General features: G+C 47.1%; 1 protein-coding gene across 1 annotated transcript in view; it reads right to left on the bottom strand.

Moving 5' to 3' along the window:
* Positions 1–273: 273 nt before the first annotated feature.
* Nmnat2 (nicotinamide nucleotide adenylyltransferase 2) overlaps positions 274–20,556 on the bottom strand; it is a 196,837-nt gene continuing 176,554 nt past the window's right edge. The window contains exons 8-11 of the mRNA XM_004658723.2: positions 18,132–18,208; positions 2,250–2,351; positions 2,053–2,120; positions 274–628 (exon numbers count right to left, since the gene is read on the bottom strand). Coding sequence (XP_004658780.1) covers positions 526–628; positions 2,053–2,120; positions 2,250–2,351; positions 18,132–18,208 — 350 coding nt within the window. The 3' untranslated portion in view covers positions 274–525. The remainder of the gene's footprint in view (positions 629–2,052; positions 2,121–2,249; positions 2,352–18,131; positions 18,209–20,556) is intronic.

Genomic DNA, 20,556 nt, shown 5'->3' with positions numbered 1-20,556 from the left:
AGCCCTTTGTGGCAAAGGGCATGCTGGGAAGGCAAGAGCCAGAGCCGCCTCCCCAGAGCATGCTGGGAGGGAGGGCAGCAGAGCCGCCTCCCCAGAGCATGCTGGGAGGGAGGGCACCAGGGCCGCCTCCCCAGAGCATGCTGGGAGGGAGGGCACCAGGGCCGCCTCCCCAGAGCATGCTGGGAGGGAGGGCACCAGGGCCGCCTCCCCAGAGCATGCTGGGAGACAGACACCAGAACACCTCCGAGGACTGCACTTCCCCCAACTCCCACCCTGATTTCCCTACCCACCCCCAACCCGGAGACCAGAGGAAAGTTTGTCCGAAGATGACGATGGAATAGGGAACGCCATGGTTCTTTGCAGCTCCCCCACACTGTGGGGGTTTAAGTCAGCCCGTGGGGAAAACAGTCAGAATGAAGATGGAGAAACTGAGGCAGGAGAGAAACCAGGGGACTGGCAGAGACTGGAGGGGCCATTGTGTCGGCAGAGGACGAGGGGAGAGTGGAGCAGGGCGCTGGGTGGCAGCTAGCCGGAGGCATTAATGTACAATTGGCTCTTGAGGATGTAGTCGATGACCGGCTGGGACAGGTAATCCACAACGTGGCCGTCCCCGTGCTGCAGGGCCAGCCTACGGGAGAAGAAAATGCAGTCAGGCGGATGGACATCCTTGCTTGAAGTAGGCCCGGAGCACTGGCTTGGCCTCTGCCTTTGGTGGTCCCTCTTTCCCCAACTACCTGCCTTAGCACCAACAGGTATGAAAGACTCTATGATGAATTGATAATTTTCCCCACTGGCCTTCTGCTTCCTGCCCTTACAGTGTGGGGAATATTAAGGTCCAGGAAGCTATTTGTAAAAAAATTCAAAGTATTTCTCCAGGTGATCTAGTTCTAAAAGATTGCTGAAGACAGCTCTCTTTTCTCTCTCTTACTTTTTGCCTGCAAAGCCAAAGGACCCTGGTTTGATTCCCTAGGTCCCATGTAAGCCAGATGCACAAGGAGGCGCATGTGTCTGGAGTTCGTTTGCAGTGGCTGGAGACCCTAGGGCGCCCATTCTCTCTCTCTCTCTCTCTCTCTCTCTCACCTCTTTCTCTCTCTCTTAAATAAATAAATAAATAAATAAATAAATAAATAAATAAATAAAATAAAGTCGATTTCCCAGCCTCCTTCCATCTCTGAGCCAGTGGGATGGCAAGGAAGATGGTATGTGCAACTCTAGGTAATTTTATTGTTTGTTAGTTTTGAGACAGTGTAGCTCTGTGTAGCTCGGGCTGCCCTGGATTTGTGATTATCCTGCCCCAGCCTCCTGAGTATGCACACCACCATGCCTGGGCATGAGTCACACTCTTAAGAACAAGGCTTCTTGTATTGGTATTCAACTTTGTCCTTTCATACTGGTTGAGAACAGTCCTTGCAATAGCTGTAGACCCAGAAATGGAAGCTTCAGATTGAAGAGAACAGGTTTCAATTCCTTTGGACTTCCATAGGTGGAAACTATACATCTCCTTTCTTTTGAAACTCTCAAATATTAAGGTCTTTTGAGGCAGCCTTACTCAACGCATGACTTTATAAGTGCTGTAAACCAAGAAACTTTGACTAAAAACTGTCTTTTTTCCTCAGACCAGACAAGACTAGTTAATGATGGACTGTCTCTCCTATTAAAAGTAAATGAGGGCTGGAGAGATGGCTTAGCGGTTAAGCGCTTGCCTGTGAAGCCTAAGGACCCCGGTTCGAGGCTCGGTTCCCCAGGTCCCACGTTAGCCAGATGCACAAGGGGGCGCACGCGTCTGGAGTTCGTTTGCAGAGGCTGGAGGCCCTGGCGCACCCATTCTCTCTCTCTCCCTCTATCTGTCTTTCTCTCTGTGTCTGTCGCTCTCAAATAAATAAATAAATAAAATTTAAAAAAAAAAGTAAATGAATGGTTGCAGACAAAACAAGAGGCTGCTCTCAAGTGTCCACCTGAATGAACACAGGGGCCACCTTTGACTGAGGAAAGCTGTATGGAAATGTAGAAGCCAGTTTTACCAAAGTCGCTCTGGCCATTTGTCAAACATACCTGCTCTTGGTTGAGCTGACCACAGACATGGGATGGTTGATGTCATCCTTCACCACCATGATGTTGTTCTGGGGAAAGAGCGGTGCATCAGTCCCTGTCATGAGCTTCCTTTAGCCCCCTTCCTCTCCCAGCCCCACAGGATGCTTGGAGGAGAGTCAGATCACAGAGACACGCAAGCAGGGAGATGGACGACTCACTTTGTATTTGCGGAGTATTGAGGAGTGATTCATGATTCGATCTGTGTCAGCTGCTTCCCGGGGGACCACCACTATACCAAAGTCCCCAACGATCACCTCCATCTGAAGAGAGGAAGGAAGGGAGGGAGGGAGGAAGAGAGACACACAACGAGGTAGAGCTCCCTTGCATTCTCCCATGTGGAACTTCAAACTTTAGCCTCCAACTTTGCCTTCTCAGCCCCATAGGTCAGCAACTTCAAGTTAACTACCATTTAGTAGAAGGAGCGGGACCCTTGCTGATGACTGAAGATGCTTTGTGAATACGTCTAGAATGAATGGACTCAGTTTTGCATGTCTCAGCAAGACCTTTCTAATGCCCGAGGCTGCGCCTGAGTTCTGCTGCAGAAAAACATGCATGACAGACACTCCTTACTCAGCTGGTAGCCTCATGAGCGAAACTATTCTCATGGTCCATATGCACACTTCAGCCCTCAGCTGGGCATCATGGGAGAGACTGGCATACTTGCCTCTTTCAGGTGGTTCATCCACCTGAGGGCTGCTGTGGGATTCAAGAGTGGCCTCAAAAAGAGAAGAGCTTAGAATGTATTAAATGTACCCAGGCACTGACAAGAGGGTGACCCCAACTCATTTTAGAGTCACTTCTGAGATTGGCCTTGGGTGGAAGCTTAGTGCCTTGAAGATAAATAAAATCTTTTCACTGAAAAAATTGGTGTGAGCGTGGGGGTGAATGAGACAGGATCTTACTATGTAGTCCAGACTAGCCTCAAACTCACCCTCCTCCTGTCAAGCCTCCTGAATGCTGGGATTACAGGCATATTATACCATATGGGCTCTTTATTTTCTTGTCCTGATTATAGATGTACTTTCTGGAAAATCCAGAAAGAGAAAGGAAAGAAGGAAGAAAGGAAGGAGAACAAAGGAACAAAGGACGGATGGATTGATCAATCCCAATCACACAACTCAAGTAGCTATGGAAAATACTTTAGTGTACTTCTGCCCAGTGTTTCCTCCCTACAAATAGATGTATATAGCGACATTGGGGTTAAACTGTAAAAATAATGTTGAAGACATAGTTCAAGGTTGTGTACTTTCCTAGCAGTCCCTAGCACTGCAAACAAATAATCAACCACAGCTATGTAAGTAGTGATTTTACCTCATTTTTTCACTTCAAATTATATTGTGAGCATTTCCCATATCATTAAAAATTATTTGACGTCAGGCATGGTGGCACATACCTTTAATCCCAGCACTCAGGAGGCAGAGGAAGGAGGATCGCCATGAGTTTGAGGCCACCCTGAGACTACATAGTGAATTCCAATAAGAGTGAAACTCTACCTCAAAAAACCAAAAATTAAAAATCATTTGACAACCTAGGTTCTAGCCTCCTATGTACTTCCTTGTTTGCTGAACTATATATTCAGCCAGTCTTAATTTTGTAGGAAGTGTAGTTCTGATTTTTTGCCATTGTACAAAACACTTTGATGAAGATCTTTATGCATAAATCTTTTACCACATTTCCTTAGGATAAAAAGTAGAACAATTGAATAAAGGAATATGAAGTGGATATAGTTCAAGCTCTTGAGACATATTACCAAATTGCTTTCTGGAAATCTGTGCCAATTTTATTTTTAAAGCATCTGAAAAAGCCATGACATTTAGTAGACTTGGATCTAGCTTGGGCATATTACTGCTTAGAGCTTGCCAGTTATGGATTCTGGAGAAGTAGGAAGTATGCTCCTAGGCAGCACAGCTCGCTGAGCAAGCTCAGTGCCCTTGCTTTGGGGACAAGGCGTCCAGTTTTATTTATTTTTTTTTTTGGTCATAATTCTTCAAATTAGTACCACAAACACACATATTATGGAATACTGTGGTCTATTCCTTTTTTTAAAGTTTTTATTTATTTCATTTATTTATTAGAGACAGAGGGAAGAGAGAGTGAGATTGAGAGAGAGAGAGAATATGGGCATACCAAGGTCTCTAACCACTACAAATTAACTCCAGATGCATGTGCCACCTTATTCATCTGGTTTATGTGGGACCTGGAGAATCAAACCTGGGTCCTTAGGCTTCACAGACAAGTGCCTTAATCACTAAGCCATCTCTCCAGCCACATTCTTTTTTTTTTTTTTGAATTATTTATTTATTTGAGAGGGTGGGGAGAGAGAAAGAGTGCACCAGGACCTCCAGCCACTGCAAACGAACTCCAGACACATGCACTACCTTGTGCATCAGGCCTTACGTGGGTACTGGAGAATTGAACCAGGGTTCTTTGGCTTTACTGACAAATGCCTTAACTGTTAAGCCATCTCTTCAGGCCTCTGTGGTCCATACTTGACTAGAAAATTTTCACCTCATCAGAATGCTGTTCTAAGCCTGATTTCTTGGTGTGTGCATATCCTTGGATATTTCCATCGTATTTTACTTTTCCTATTGCTAACATTTGGACCTAGGATTGCAGTCAGAACTCTGAGGTTGCTACAATGAAAGCTTGGCCTTGAGTGCCCTAAGAGGGATTCTGTAGAGAGAAATACAAGGCTTGACATAGAGCACTGGAGCCCTCACTGGGCCATGCCAGGAACTAGAGTGGAGCAGGCGTGCCCTCAGGCTCCCTGCCTCCTCCTTCCCAGACTCCAGGCAGCGCCTCTCCTGGTCAGCCTCCTGCCTTAAGGCTGCTCCATCTTATTCTCTGCTTGTTGACTCCTCCTCTCTCTGACCTTGAATTTCTGGACTCCACCAGACCTCCATCCTTGGATCTCTTTTGTATCTCACCCTTGCAATTATTTCGTTCCATTTCAAGCCTTTACAGACATACTAAAAGCTCTCAAATTAATATTGCTAACTTCATACATACATGAGCCCCTCCCGCCACATTTGCTAGCGTTCATAAACAGATACCCTTCCCCAAAAATGGTTTCCCATAGTCTTTTTTTTTTTTTTTTTACTATTTCTTGTATTTTTCAGAACAAAAACTTTGGCATATTCCTCTCTTACACTCAGCCATAAGATAATTAGTTAATTTTATCTTCAAAACAAATGTATGAACTGGGCCTAATGTTACAAGCTTATAATCTCAGAATTGGAGGTAGAGGCCAGCCTGGGCTACATAAGACCCTAGCTAAAAATGACAAGAAAAAAAACCCAAAATAAAAACATTGTATGATTCATTTCTCATGTCTACCCAGGGCCAACTGTCCTCTGGGAGGCTGAACAATGGCCCCCAAAGGTACCCAGGTCCAAATCTCTGGAATCGGTGATCTTGTATGGAAGAAGAGACCTTGCAGGTGAGATTGAACTAAGGACCTCGAGGTTCTCCAGGGCTCTCTGGGCTGCCCTACCTGCATTCACAAGTGTCCTTATAAGAATGAGGCAGTCAGCACGGTGACACATGCCTTTAATCCCAGCCCTTGGGAGGCAGAAGTAGGAGAATCACCATGAGTTCAAGACCACCTTGAGACTACATAGTGAAAATCCGGGTCAGTTTGGGCTAAAGAGTGAATCACTACCCTGAAAACCAAACAGACAAGAAAGAATGAAAGAAGAAAGAAAGGAAGGAAGGAAGGAAGAAAGGAAGGAAGGAAGGAGAGAGAGAGAGAGAGAGAGAGAGAGGAAGGAAGGAAGGAAGGAAGGAAGGAAGGAAGGAAGGAAAGAAAGAAAGAAAGAAAGAAAGAAAGAAAGAAAGAAAGAAAGAAAGACAGAAAGAAAGAAGGAAAGAAAGAAAGAAAAGGAGGCAGCAGGGGACTGACAGGGGCGTGGAGATCTGAAGACCAGGTTGGGACTGCTCCTCATCACACGCAGCTCCCCTGTCTGGAAGTCCAGTCAGAGCCCCTCCCCCCAGGGCCTCTGTGGAAGCAGCCCCGCCCACGCGAACCTGTTCACTTCTACTTTCAGAACTGTAAGAATCCGTAAATAACTGTTTTCAACCATCAAGTCTGCAGCAGAAAGAATTCACCTCTGTCAGTTGTCACTTGAATTATTCTGGCCCTCTGTTATTCTCTGGCTTTCTTTTTTTCCCCCAGTCTATTCAACATCCAAATTGAGAAGATTAAAATACACATGACATTAGATTGTCCTTGACTCAAACCCCCTCACATATATATCACCTTTTTGTGAGACTTCTCAATTATGGTATTTAAACATGTGCCCCGGGGATCTAGGTCAGAGGTCAGTTGGAAGAGTCCTGGTCTAGCAGGCACTAAGTGTGTGGTCAGTCTCCAGCACCCATAAGCTGGTACACACCTGCAATCCTTCCACTCAGGAGGTACAAGCAGAAGGATCAGAAGTTCAAAGCCGTTCTTAACTACATAGTATGTTTGAGGCTACTCTGAGCTCAGAGTACAATGAAAGCTGTTTCAAAAAATAACTAAAATCTTTAAAAATAAAATCTATACTGCATTGGAAAAGACAATTTCTTTGTCTTGCCAGTCTATTAATATCCTCAGATTCTCTTCATGATTCCTTTATAAAGGAAAGTAAGTGCTGAGGAGGCCATGTTTGAATTGGAGAACTCCTGGAGTTTCATGATCAACGCAAAGCTTTATGGTGAAGCTCTGGAAAAGGTACTGGGGAGGAGACGGGAATCAAAGTTGAGCAAGCTGATGGATATGAGCCAGCAGCCCAAGAAACTGCTTACAATTTAGACTTTGCATAGTGATGCTTATGAGTAAATAAATAAAATGGCTGGGCATGGTGGCGCACGCCTTTAATCCTAGCACTCAGGAGGCAGAGGTAGGAGGATCACTCTGAGTTCCAGGACACCCTGACACTACAGAGTGAATTCCAGGTCAGCCTGGGCTAGAGTGAGTCCCTATCTTGAAAAACCAAAATAGGGCTGGAGAGATGGCTTAGCAGTTAAGCACTTGCCTGTAAAGCCTAAGGACCCTGGTTTGAGGCTTGATTCCCCAGGACCCACGTTAGCCAGATGCACAAGGGGGCGCACGCATCTGGAGTTCATTTGCAGTAGCTGGAGGCCCTGGCGCACCCGTTCTCTCTCTATATATATCTGCCTTTCTCTCTGTGTCTGTTGCTCTCAAATAAATAAATAATGAACAAAAAAAAACCCAAAAATAAATAAGTAAATAAACAATAAATAAAATGAACAATTCCAAAACCGACTTGCCATGCAGCTATCAATAAAGCATGCATCAAAAGCAACCCCAAATCTCTCTGATGCTCCTCTGCCTTTAGGAGTTATTGTTAAATCACACGAGCGGTTGTTTAAGCTGCTAGCACTCTGGCCTGATAGGGAACAAAGTCACGCTGAGATAACTGTTGGAAAAGTGTCTCAAGTTCTGGAATCTAGAGATTCCAGCCAGTGATGGCATTCCTTTGTGTCACGAGGTGTGGCTGGCGCATGCCTCTGTTCTAAGAAGTCTTGGTGCTCGGGCCTTGTGACGAGCATCTGTCGGATCCAGCACCTGTCCACCTGAAGGGCTCCCTCTGGGTCTTACCCTTGGTGATGAAGGGGGGGGGGGGTGTGGGAGTGCAACAGATCAGTCCTGATGGCTAAATCCTATCCCTGGTATGGCCAAAGTGCCCTCCCAGTGTGAACCCCCAGTAGGCAGGATGACAGTGCTTTCCTTAGACATCCCAGGCCTGTGTCACGCCTCAGAGATGGGGGTCTGTAGCATTCATCCTGCTTCAACTTCCGGCTCACAGGCTCAACTTTGATCCAATCTTTTCATCTTCTGGTCAAAGGCTCTTCAGATATAGAAGTGGGAAGGAGGAGAGGAAGTGGGTGGAGGCAGGCTCTGCCTTCCCAAATGTGGGGAATCTGAGGGAAGGATATGAGACATGTTGAAGCAGGAAGCAACTTGGCCTTGGGAGACAGAAGCTCAGGAACCAGGCTGTAAATTTCTTGGCAGGAATGTGGGGTTATCATCATCCCTCAAGACCTGCCCTGCTGGCTTTCGGGGATACTGTCGGTGGGTGGATGTCTTATGGTCTTAAGGCACCTTCCTGGATACTAGGAGTACAAATTTGAGGAGAAAGATATGACTTCATCTTTTAGATAGGTCACTAGTGAGTGACATTAAATAAAAGGTTATTTTTGATGGTTTTTCATGCTGCAAAAGAGCTATGTTTGGTGACTAATAAGTGGCTAACATATGATGGGCAACTGGAAAATTGGCCACATAAAGAAGCTAGGTGGATGCTGTGGTGGTTTGATTCAGGTGTCCCCCATAAACTTAGGTGTTCTGAATGCTAGGTTCCCAGCTGATGGATATTTGGGAATTCATGCCTCCTGGAGGGAGTGTATTGTTGGGGGCGGGCTTATGGGTATTAAAGCCAGTTTCCCCTTGCCAGTGTTTGGCACACCCTCCTGTTGCTGTGGTCCACCTTCTGTTGGCCAGGGGGTGATGTCCACCCTCTGCTCATGCCATCATTGTCCCCTGCCATCGTGGAGCTTCCCCTCGAGCCTGTAAGCCAAAATAAAACTCTTTTTTCCCAGAAGCTGCTCTTGGTTGGGTGATTTCTAACAGCAATGCAAACCGGGCTGCAACAGATGCACAGTGTGGTGCATGTATCTGGAGTTCATTTGTAGTGGCTGGAGGTTCTGGTGTGCCCATTCTCTCTCTCACATACACACACACACTCTCTCTTTCTGTCTCTATGTCTCTTTGTGTCCCTTAAATAAATAAATAAAATAAAAATATTTTTTTTTTAAAGCCAGGTGGGACTAAAGCATAGGAAGGTAGGATAAGTAAACAAGGACCGGCTTGTTCCAAAGCAGTGAAGCTTCTATTAGTAATAGGACCTAAGATACATTGACTGCCTTGGGCAGCATTACTGGAAAGATCCTCTGTGGGGTCATTCTCAATGAGGGCTCACAGCCCTGGCCTGCTCCCTTCTCAAGGCACATCAGAGGCTTGGGCCCATTTGTGTGGCTTTTCTAGATGACAGTGGGCACACGTAGGGCCATAAGTAAGGAGGGGAAGAAATCTTTGCCAGTATATCTGCCAATGTGCCAGGAACAATTCTAGGAGTTTTATTATCACATGTTACCCTTCGAAACAACTGTGTTCTGAGACATGTAACTCCATTCTCATTTCTTAGATGGAGGAACCAACACTCAATTAGATTCAGGAACTTTTCAAAGCGGTGCAGCCAGTAAGTGAAAGTACAGCCCCGCTGGTCTTCCTTAAAGACTTCATCAAGTCACGCCTCTTCTAGATCCATTGATCAGTTTCCTATTTTGGGGACTTCAAACTTCTCTGGTTTAAAAACATCAGGGCTGGAGAAATGGCTTAGTGGTTAAGCGCTTGCCTATGAAGCCTAAGAACCCCAGCTCAAGGCTCGGTTTCCCAGGACCCATGTAAGCCAGATGCACAAGGGAACACACACATCTGGAGTTTGCTTGCAGTGGCTGGAGGCCCTGGAGTGCCCATTCTCTCTCTCTCTCTCTCTCTCTCTGTTGCTGTCAAGTAAATAAATAAATAAAAACAATTTTTTTTTAAAACATCACAAGTTGGGCTGGAGAGATGGCTTAGCGGTTAAAGCACTTGCCTGTGACGCTTAAGGACCCAGGTTTGATTCTCCAGGTGCCACATAAGCCAGATGCATAAGGTGGCCCATGTATCTGGAGTTCATTTATAGTGGCTAGAGGCCCTGGCACATTGATTCTCCCCCTCTCTCTCCCTAATAAATAATTTTTTTAAAAAAAAGTTCTTTAAAAAAGTCACAACTTGAGAATATACTCAGTGAGGCATGGTGGTGTATGCCTGCAGGCTGAGGCAGGAGGATAATGAGTTTAAAGTCATCTTGCGCTACAGAGAATTTGAAGCTGGTCTGAGATACACAGTAAGCTCGAGGCCAACCTGTGTTAGATTCAAAATTAGGGTTGGAGAGATGGCTTAGTGGTTAAGGCACTTGCCTGTGAAGCATAAGGACTAGTTTGATTCCTCAGAATCCATGTAAACCAAATGCACACAGTGGCACATGCATCTGGAGTTCGCTTGCAGTGACTGGAGGCCCTGGCATGCCCTTTCTCTTGCCCCCACCCCACCAGCTGTCTTTAACAAATAAATAAAAATTAAAAATCAATTTAAAAACATAATAAAATAAGTAAAAAGAAAAAAGAAAGAAGACATACTATTTCTTTATATTCTTTTTGGTCTGCTTACTGTAGGCTAAGTCCACAATTCACTGCTTTATGCATATGGCACTGTCTAGAATGGACAGTTGTAGGTACTTCCGATGGGTAAAATGCTTGCAAGGACAGAGCTGAGCGAAACGCCCCAGTCTGTGAGGCGTCACAGAAGCTCTCTCACTTCGGTTCAATGAAGAATCCTCTGAGGTGCTGTGGTCCCTGCCCCTCTCTAGAGGGAAGGCTGGGCAGGGAGGGCTGCTGGGAAAGATTTCCAGGATGGCCCTCAAAGTAAGTCAGTGGAACATCCTTAACAGGGGCTTCCCAGAGGATGCCAGCCCCACTCCGCTGCTAACCTGACTGGATCTAAGAGAAGGCTGGGGATCCCAGACTCAAGTCCAAAGCCTGAAAATCAAATCCACAACACCTTTCACAAGAGAACAGCCAAAACTCCTACCCAGTGGGGTCCTTCCCCTGAGCCTGTGGGTTCAGCCTCAGTTTTATCAGTGACCTGATTCCTCCCCTGGGTGGGAAAGAGGAGTCCTGAGGGCTTCCTGCTTCCTGACTGGAGCTGGCTGTCTGATAAAAAGCCATCTGAGCCTGAACAGCCCAATGTTTGTCTTTCTCATTTTATCCTGAGGCCCTGGGATTTCTCCTGGAGTGGTTAATGCCCCCAGCTCTTCCTCTGTTTATTTTCTTTGGTTGTTTTCCCACAGCTGAAGCCTGTAGGAGGCAGTTAGCCCCGGGCTGGTTGGCTGGAAGCACGTAGGGTATAGCCAATGAGAGCCAGCCCGTGGACCGCGCAGGCTTTGAGGAGTGCAAAAAAAGAAAAAGCAATTCCCTCATTGGCCCATTTCCACTGCCTAGTATTTCAGCTTTAGACTTTCTTTCACTCCTTTGACTGTGGCCACACCAACCCGGTTTCAGAAGCTAGGCAGGGTTGGGCCTGTTTAGCACCTGGATGGGAGATTTTCACTCTTGGGTTAAATATTGACCCTTGCTTGCTTAAAATGCAAATGCCCTTGAGAGCTGGTGATCATTACGCTTAATGATTTTTGTTTTCTTGCTCAAAAGTCAACACTTGGGCTGAGGAAATGGCTCCAAGGTTAAGGAGGGCTTGCCACATAAGGGCCCAGAAGGACTTGAGTTTGACTCCCCAGAACCCATGCCAAAAGAGCTGGGCATGGCCACATCTGTAACCACAGTTAAGGGTGCTGCACATGGAGGAGAGCAGAGAATTGTTTGGGCAAGGACCCAAACGGGGAAAAACAAACAAAAACGCGCAGCTCTGGGGTTGAGGAAGAGACCCTGTTTAAGGAAGCACATAGATGCGCACCGGAAGTCGGGGGGGGGGGAAGAAAGGAAGAAGTAAGCAAGGTATTTTTTGCCTGCAAGTAGCTTTACATGCTACATTCATATGGACGCTGTTGAAAGATTGGTTGAAGGGTAGGAATGCTTAAATCGGGATTTATTTGCTTGCCTTCTGTTACCATATGGAACATTAGATCCCTCCATGACAGGTTGTGTTTTGTTTCAAGCAGCCCTGGCTGACACGGGTCTTGATTCCCCCCAATCCTGATCCATCCTGGACACCTGCATTTGTGCTTCTGTAACGTGAATGATCTGGTCTCTTAGAGGTAATGTGATAGTTAATTTCATTTGCAAATTGACTGGATTTAGAATCACTTAGGAGACCAGCCTCTGGTGTGTTTTGAGGGCTTTTCCAGAAAAGTTTAACTGAGGAGGGAAGATTCCCTCCTGAACATGGACAGCGCTAGTCCGTGGGTTGGGGGTCCTGGACTGAAGGAAAGGGAGAAACTGAGCCAAGGTCCAGCCTTCATCTCCTCCCTTGCTTCCTGACTGTGGACACAATCTTACTAGGTGCCTCACACGCTCCGGCCGCTGGGCCTTCCCACCATCAAGGACTGAATCCCCTCAAGCTCTAAGCCAAAATAAACCCTTCTTCCTTTAAGTTGCTTTGGAAGGTATTTTGTCACAGCAGCTAGGACAGAGACTGGTTCTGTGAAAAAAATTCTTGGAGTGGGTAGGATATCAGGCTGGATCCTGAACACTGAGGCTGGTCCACGAGCCTGAATCTGGCTTTTTTTTTTTTTTTAATTGACAGCTTCCATAATTACAGACAATAAACCATGATAATTTCCTCCTCCACTTTCCCCCTCACAAGTCCACCCTCCATCATATCCCCTCCCCCTCTCAAGTAGTTGTTCTTTTATTTTGATGTCATCATCTTTTCCTCCTATTATGAGGGTCTTGTGTAGGCAGTGCCAGGCACTGTGAGGTCATGGATATCCAGGCCACTTTGTGTCTGGAAGATTGCATTGTAAAAAGGAGCCTGGATCTTGATTCACCCACAAATCAAGAATGAAAAATGTCAGTTTGCCAGGCCACACAGCAACTCTTTTGTACTCCAATTGAGAGAAACTAGATGGACATGTATGGAATTTTCTCCTCATGGAATGTAAGGGGAAGGGTGGGTCACTGGTCAGCAAAAGTCAGAATTAATTGTGGGCTAATGGGCCTTTGTGCCTAATAGGAAATACCACAGGCAGATGTTTCTGGCTGGGTGTGGGCAGTCCTTTTAGCTAGATAATTAGATTTTTTAAATGGACAACTTTGGCTCAGGAGTCTGAGGTAAAAGAATGATCCTGACTCAATAGTGAGGGTGTGACTGGGCTGGGAGAGGCTAAGGCAGTCCTACCCAGTTTCCAGCCAGGGTTTACCTAGAAACAGTTTTGGCTCCTTTGAACTCCCTTTGCAAAGGATGAACAGGCTCCTGTCTTTCCTTCAACCTGTTTCAATTCAGCCAGTGGCTTCTCTCCAGCCTTGTTTCCGAGGCTCTGGAGTAGATGATGAGGGAGGGGCCTTGTGCCCTTCAGCAAAGAATTCTCTGTACTCCTGTCCCCAGCCATGGTCAGGCATATGGCTTTGGGGTCCTGGTCTCCATGTAATAGGGCTTTGTAGATAGCTATTTAGGGACACAGGCCCCAAAGAACCCACTGTGGTGGGGCAGGGATGTGACTGCCTTGATGAACTGAGCCCGTAAAACAGTCGGCAAGTTGAAGTTACACCAGAGCCTCTCAGGTCTGGGAATCAGCATTGACCCAGACAGCTTCGGCCACCGTGTAGGACAGGGACTCAGAGGGGAATCGTAGCCTGATTTAGACAACTCCTAAGTGGGATTTTCATGCAGGTGTGATGGTGCATGCTTGTAATCCCATGCTGGTCTTGGCACCAGGGACCAACCAGAGTAAGAGAGACCTGGGGCTCTCCTGCTGGTCAGCAAATGTTGGCATCGGGCAACACCAAGAGCAGCAGGAGAGAAGTGAAGAGAACCTGCAGCTGGTGAGGGAACCTGGACGAGGAGAGAAACGGGGAACCCGAGGGTGTGGGTTTCAGGATGCAGGAGGTCTGGCTGTGCCCCTGAGAGTAGACTCTTCCCCAGGCCCCACTTAGTAAACAGCTCCAGGGACTTCCTGCTCACTCAAGTGGCACTCCAGGCTGCTGTCCCCGCTGCCAAGCTCATCCCTCTAAATTCCCTCACAACTGACTGCCCGGGCTGCACATAGGACAGGGTCCCAGGCAATGGGCCCGCTTTGCCCAGATTCTTGACAGAGCTTTGCTGATTTTCTTGTCCAGATTTTGCTCACATTACACTTTACCGTTACAGCACCTTGTGAAGGAGGGAGGAGATCAAAAGCTAATTAAGCTGCTTAATCCTAAACTGAAAGAAGGTTTACATTTTCCCCTGCAGGAAATTGCTGCTGGGTACAGAAGAAAGGGCTGCCTGGAGCGCCCCCTCCCCTGGTTACCCCATAGCATTCAGCGTGTACATGCTTCACCCTGAACAACTGTACATCTGTGGGCCTATTTCACATTAGTTGAGTTCTCTCACTGAAGTTTGGGGCAGGCTGGGTGTGGTGGCTGGAGCCTGTAATTCACAGCCCTTGGGAGGTGGAGGCAGGAGAATCCAGGGGTTGAAGGTCATCCTTAGTTACACAGAAAGTTTGAGGCTAGCCTGCCTCAAACCAAACCAGAAAATAAAAATAAAAACAAGCGAACAGAAACCCCCATCATTTGTCTGTTAGCTGTGCTGACAGGGCAGGTGCTGGACTAGGTGCTTTAAGTAGTGTCGTTTGAGTCTCAAGAACTGCGTGAGGTAGGTACCGTTTTATGTCCATTTAATTTAATTTTATTATTTTTTATTTTAGAGCATGTAATGCAAGAGAGAGAGAGAGAGAAAGAATTGGCGCACCAGGGCCTCAGCCAGTGCAATTGAAATACAGACGCTTGGGCCACCTAGTGGGCATGTGTCATCTTACGCTTGCCTCACCTTGGTGTGTGTGGCTTACGTGGGATCTGGAAAGCCGAACATGGGTCCTTAGGCTTCACAGGCAAGCACCTTAAATGCTAAACCAACTCTCCAGCCCTTATATGTCCATTTTAGAGATGGGAGAGGGCTGGAGAGATGGCTCAGAAGTTAGGATGCTTGCCTACAAAGCCTAATGACCTGGGTTCGATTCCCCAGCACCTATGTAAAGCCAGATGCACAAACTAGCACATGCATCTCTCTCTGCTTGCAAATAGAGACGGGAGAAACTCAAGCTATATTTTGTCCTGAGCTGTGTTAGAGTAGACTGAAAGCTTGATTCTGATCCTGAAGTTTGCCCTCTTTTCACTCCTCTTTCCCCCTCCCTTCCCCTCCTATCCCCCTTCTTCCAGAGATACATAAATATACACAGAAAGATTACATATATATGTCGTGCCCCCTCATGCTTGGGGCAAGGACTGTATTGTATGTTTCTATCAGTTATATACCATAGATTTTCAAGGTTTATAAAACTACAGGAGGCCCAGGGTGAAACCAAAGGAAAGAAAGTTAATCCTCTAGCTTTATATGCTTTTTGTTTTAAAATATTTTATTTATTTATTTGAGATAGAGAGAGAGAGAGAGAGAGAGAGAGAGAGAAAATGGGTGTGTCAGGGCCTCCAACCACTGTAAACAAACTCCAGATGCATGTGGTCCCTTGTGCATCTGGCCTACGTGGGTCCTGGGAAATTGAACTGGGGTCCTTAGGCTTCGCGGCAAATGTATTAACTGCTAAGCCATTTCTCCAGCCCTGCATTTTGTTTTTTCACCACCAATCTTGGAGGTCACATAGCTATACACTCCTATTAGCTTTCTATAGGTAACACTTGATTGTGAATCACCATGACAATGGTTGCCTAAGTTGTTTTTCAGTTTCAGGTACAAGGAAGTAGAGCAAAGTACTTGAAACTATTGGCCCTTCACTTGGGCCTATGTAAATGTTGGATGGATGATGGATGACCTCAGAAAGCCCAGGCTCCACCCCCTGAGCCTGCTGATGTCACCCTTTCTTGAGCATAGACTGAGTGGTCAGACTACTAAGCGCATGTTTTATTACACATCTGTAGATGACTCCACTTTTCCTTGCCTCTAACCATGCTTCAGACCACCCTGTCTGTCTCATAAATGCCCCCGAACTCTTTGAGATGTGGGACTCCTGCCTCCTCACATCCGGCTGCCTCAGGAATAAATTTTTTGTAAGACTTTTGCAATCATTTCACTGAGGGTATGCCAAACAGTAGGCAAAATGGGCCATATTTGGGAACCAGAGGAGGTGAGTGATTTGCACAGTTGTGAGACAGTTTAGAGGTAACAGAACCCCCCAAAGTAAAAGTAAGGAATGTTCTTGAGTCTTCTTATACCTAAAGGACTCCTTATCCCTCCACTTTGCTAGAGACCAGGAACTCAAGGGGAGAATCTGGTTTCCCCTTATCTTTTTCTTCCCTAGAGAAGAAAATGGAGAGATGAAATCACTCCCCTTCTAAAATCCTGGTGGTTCCTGGACACCCGGCACTGGGGTGAACTAACCAGCTCAAAAGACCCCAATCTGGGTCTCTAGGTGGGCTTTCTCCATTTCTGGGAACCCCGCTCCTGCCTCCTCTTGGCAGGAACACTGTATTCTTTCTATCTCTTAAGAGCTGTAGTCTCTATAATAACATCTCTCTAAACTTTATTCTCTGGTCTCTAAGTTTCATTCATCAAAATTCACAAGATCCCAGAGGCCACTGACTTTGGACTCTTTGTGTGACTGTAAGTGTTTAGCATCCTAGCTCCCGAGTTATTGTCCACCCAAGAGCTGAGAAAGGCTCTGGCACTCTTCATTTCCATATCAGTGGCTCACCAAGTTAATTAAAAGAAAAACACCAAGTGAGCCACCAGGCCTGTAGTCCCACTTGGAGGCAGAGGCAGGCAGAACTCTGTGAGTTTTGGTCCAGCCAGGGATACATAATGAGACCCTGGTTTTTGTTTTGTTTTGTTGTTGTTTTCCAAGTGCTCTGTCTGGAATTATACTAATCTGGGAATAAAACAGGCATTGGGAAGCTGGGGGTTGTAGCACATGCCTGTGGTCCCAGCTGTTGGGAAGCTGAGGCAGAACTGCCAGGTATTTGTGGCCAATATGGGCTACACAGTATGACCCTGTCTCAAAATAAAACAGAACAGTACTGAGGCTATGACTCAGTTGGTAGAGTGTCGGCCTAGCATGCTCAAAGCTCTGGGTTTCATACCCAGTATCACATAAACCAAGTATGGTGATACGTGTCTGTAATCCTATTTATTGTTCTAGAAGTGGAAGCAGGAAGTTCAAAAGTTCATGGTCAACCAGTCGTGGTAGCACACACCTTTAATCCCAGCACTCAGGAGGCAGAGGTAGGAGGATTGCCATGAGTTCGAGGCCACCCTGAGACTACATAGTCAATTCCAGGTCAGCTCTGAGCACAAGTGAGACCCTACCTCGAAAAAAAAAAGTTCATGGTCATCCTTGATTATATAAGGAGTTTGAGACCACCTTGGGTTACCTGAGACCCTGCCTCAAAACAACAAAAATAAAGACAGCTGGTCATGGGGTGCACATCTTTAATCCAAAGCAGTCGAGAGGCAGAGGTAGGTGGATCACTGTGAGTTCAAGGCCACCCTGAGACTACATAGTGAATTCCAGGTCAGCCTGGACTAGCTCGAAAACCAACCAACCAAATTAACTAATTAAAACTGGCATAGGGCTGTGAAGTTGGAGCTAACTTTAACTCAGGCTATGAGTGAATCAATGCAAGAACGAGAATGGCTACATTTGTGAAGAGCGAGTCAGGTAGTTAAAACCATCCCAGGCAGAACTGGAAACACAAGAAGTCTTGGAGCCGCTAAGTGTTAGTTACTGGCTCTCCCCAGCCCCAAGTCAATTGCTAGAAGGATCTTACTGACCTTTTGCCACTAGCCATTATTGCCACCCCTCCCCACCCAATCCCCCTGCCCTTTTCTCTGGCTAAGGGGATCCTAGGGTGATATTTTACTACCTCTTCCAAAAGAATCAAAGGAAAACAAGCCACACTATAATCTCCAACAGGCAAAGGATTTTTAAAATCCCATTTCTGGCTCCGCCCCCCCCCCCCCCCAACATGCACACGCCATGCAGTGCTTAGAACAAGGCATTCTATGACTCGGAGCTTTTTTTTTTCCCCAGGGGTGAGCGCCAGGAAGAGTGGGTGAAAGTGCAGAGGGAGATAAAGGTTGGGGGTAGGTGAGAATTTTCCTTCATAATGAAGTGAATGGATTGCCCTCTTGAGAACTCAGGCGAGGCCAAAAGAGATTCCAGTCCAGGGAGGGAAGACCAGAAGCCAAAGTCAAGGGTGTCCTTCCCCACCCTCCCCTCCTGTCCCGACAGCGCAGAGCAGGGCGGGGCTGTGGGTGCGCTACTCACGTCTGCCTCGTTCCAGAGCCCTGGGATGCAGAAGGACTCCAGCAGGTCACTGCCACACAGCAGCAAGATCCGCAGCTCTGCGGACGGGAGAGCACAGTTTGCAGGGGAGTAAACAGAGGTCTGGGAACCACTTCAATCTCTTCATCCGAAGAGCTGTGGGGACCCAGATCTTGCAGGCAGCCTCACACCAGGGTGTCTATAGTAGGGAGCGCTCGCTATGCTTTCATCTCAGCGGGAATACATACGTAGGAAAAAGCGAAGCACAGAGGGTGGCCGACCATCTTGTCTGCCCAGAACACAGGTCCCTGATGCCTATACCAGCATGGTGGGCACGATAACAGACCTTGCCCAAGGTCTAAGGGTCACTCTTTCTTACTTTCTGCTTCCTTTTTTTTTTTTTTTTTTAAGGCAGTCTCATGTAGCCTAGGCTATCCTCCAGCTCCGTAAGCAGTCAAGTCTGGCTTGGAACACCTGATCCCTAGTGCTGGGATCATAGGTATCTCTCTGGTTTTCTATCCAGCTCAGGGATTAATGAGGTTTGGTTCTCTTTTCTGTATTATTTGGAGTATGCTGTGTCTCCTGTGACAAGTGCCACTGGGGTAGGTGGGGGCACATGAGGCAGTGCATTGATTGGATGTGTCCTCTTTCCGCAAAGGACCTAAGAAAAAAGGCCGAGGCCACCTTCCCTCCCAAACTCTGCCTGGCCTCCTGGTGTTTCCTGCTTGTTTTTCTTCCCTCATTAAGCCCAATTTGAATGATCCCGGTGAGGCTCATTGTCATTTAAAACTGGCAGCAAATTGTTGCTTATAAAAACTGAGCAATGGGGAAAACGAATTCAGAGATTCTTGAAATTCCACAGTCAAAGTCCTTGGCCGGGTTGCCCAGGTCCTGGGTATGGTCTGCTGGGCACTGTGTGCTCAGCCCACCACACAGCCCTGCCACCATCCCAGACGCTGCGACCAAGGAGAAGCTTGTCCTTGCCTCTGCCTGCCTGATGGCCCAGAGACCGGGCAAGCTTGCCCCTGCTGTGGAGTAGGTCCCCGGAATCCAAGGCAGGTGGAGACAGACAGGGCAAGCATCTCATTGTCCCACTGAGGCAGTTTAGGGGTACCAGGCCTCCCCACCAAAGTGGAAGTGAGGAGTGTCTCTGAGCCTGTAGGGGGGAATATAGGTCATTCCACTTTGTAAGAGGTCTGAAACGTCTGGTCTTTACTTATCTCGATTCCCCTAGGGGAGACCTTCCTTAGGAGAATCACTTTTTCTAAGAAGTCATATCGTTCCTGGAAAATAAAGGTTCCTGGGAATTTTTCCTTTCTTGGAAAACCTGATCCCCCACCTAGAAACCTGGCATAGGGGCTGCATTAACCAGCTCATAAAAGACCTCAAGCTGGGTCTCTAGGTGGGCTTTCTCATTTTCTGGGAAGCCTGCTCCTGCTTCAATCGTACAGGAGCCTGCCTTTCTTTAGCTCCAAGCAATCCCTCTTCGAAGCTGTAAGAAAATCTTCCTAAATCTCACCCTCTGGCCTGCTGCTTTCATTCATCAACATTCATAAAGACAAGAGCTCTGAAGGTCACGCACTCAGTGAAAGCTCTGTGTGATTGTGACCTTCTGGCACCTTAGCTCCTGATTTCTTGTCCACCCAGGAGCCGAGAAAGGCTCTATCCCTCTCAAAGATACCCCAAATTCCCATATCACTGCGGTTTGTGCTGCTCACCACCTCAAGGAGCCCTCTTAGGGCTGGGGCTTCACTGCTCAATATTTCTATGTCCCCTCTTGTCTCCTCCCTTATATATTATGGCATACTGATGTATTGAGGTGCAGAGCCTTAATATGTCTTTATTCCCCCTGGCCGAGTGACTGGCACACAGGGTATGTGGGTGAACCAGATCATGACAGAGTCACCCAGACTGCCTGACAGCCCTTGGACAGTCTGGGAGAGCTGTGGTGGCTCTTGTGCCTCAGGGGGGGCACACCTCTTCCTCCAAGTCAAGGACTGTGATTGCTGACTCAAACCCCACACTGTGGAGCTGAGCTGGGCCCCGAACGAGTAAGCGGAGCCAGCCAGGGCTCATGCCAGGGACTCTGCTGTTCTTCATGCCCAGCTGGGAGCCAGCCAGAGTTTCGAGTCTAGTTCTCTGTTGAGAGTCTGAGGCTTAGTAACTCTGGTGGCCCAAAGATTCAGTTAGGGAGGACGCGCTGGGCCTCTGATTGCTCTCTATTGTTCTATATAGCTTTCTGTGTAGTCATTCCCAGCTGGGAGTGAATTCCCAATGGCCAGGGACATTTAGCAGTGTCCAGCAGTCATTTCTGGGAGGAGGTAGAAGGGCTTCTAGCATCTAATGCAATTGAGGGGCCCGAGACGCTGCTTAACAGACTATGTTACACAGGACAGCCCCACAACACAGCCATCTCTGTTCCTGGACG

This window comes from Jaculus jaculus, chromosome 1, assembly GCF_020740685.1.
Source record: "Jaculus jaculus isolate mJacJac1 chromosome 1, mJacJac1.mat.Y.cur, whole genome shotgun sequence".
NCBI lineage: Eukaryota > Metazoa > Chordata > Mammalia > Rodentia > Dipodidae > Jaculus > Jaculus jaculus.
The sequence above is the reverse complement of the archived record's forward strand: the minus strand, read 5'-3'. Positions and strand labels throughout refer to the sequence as shown.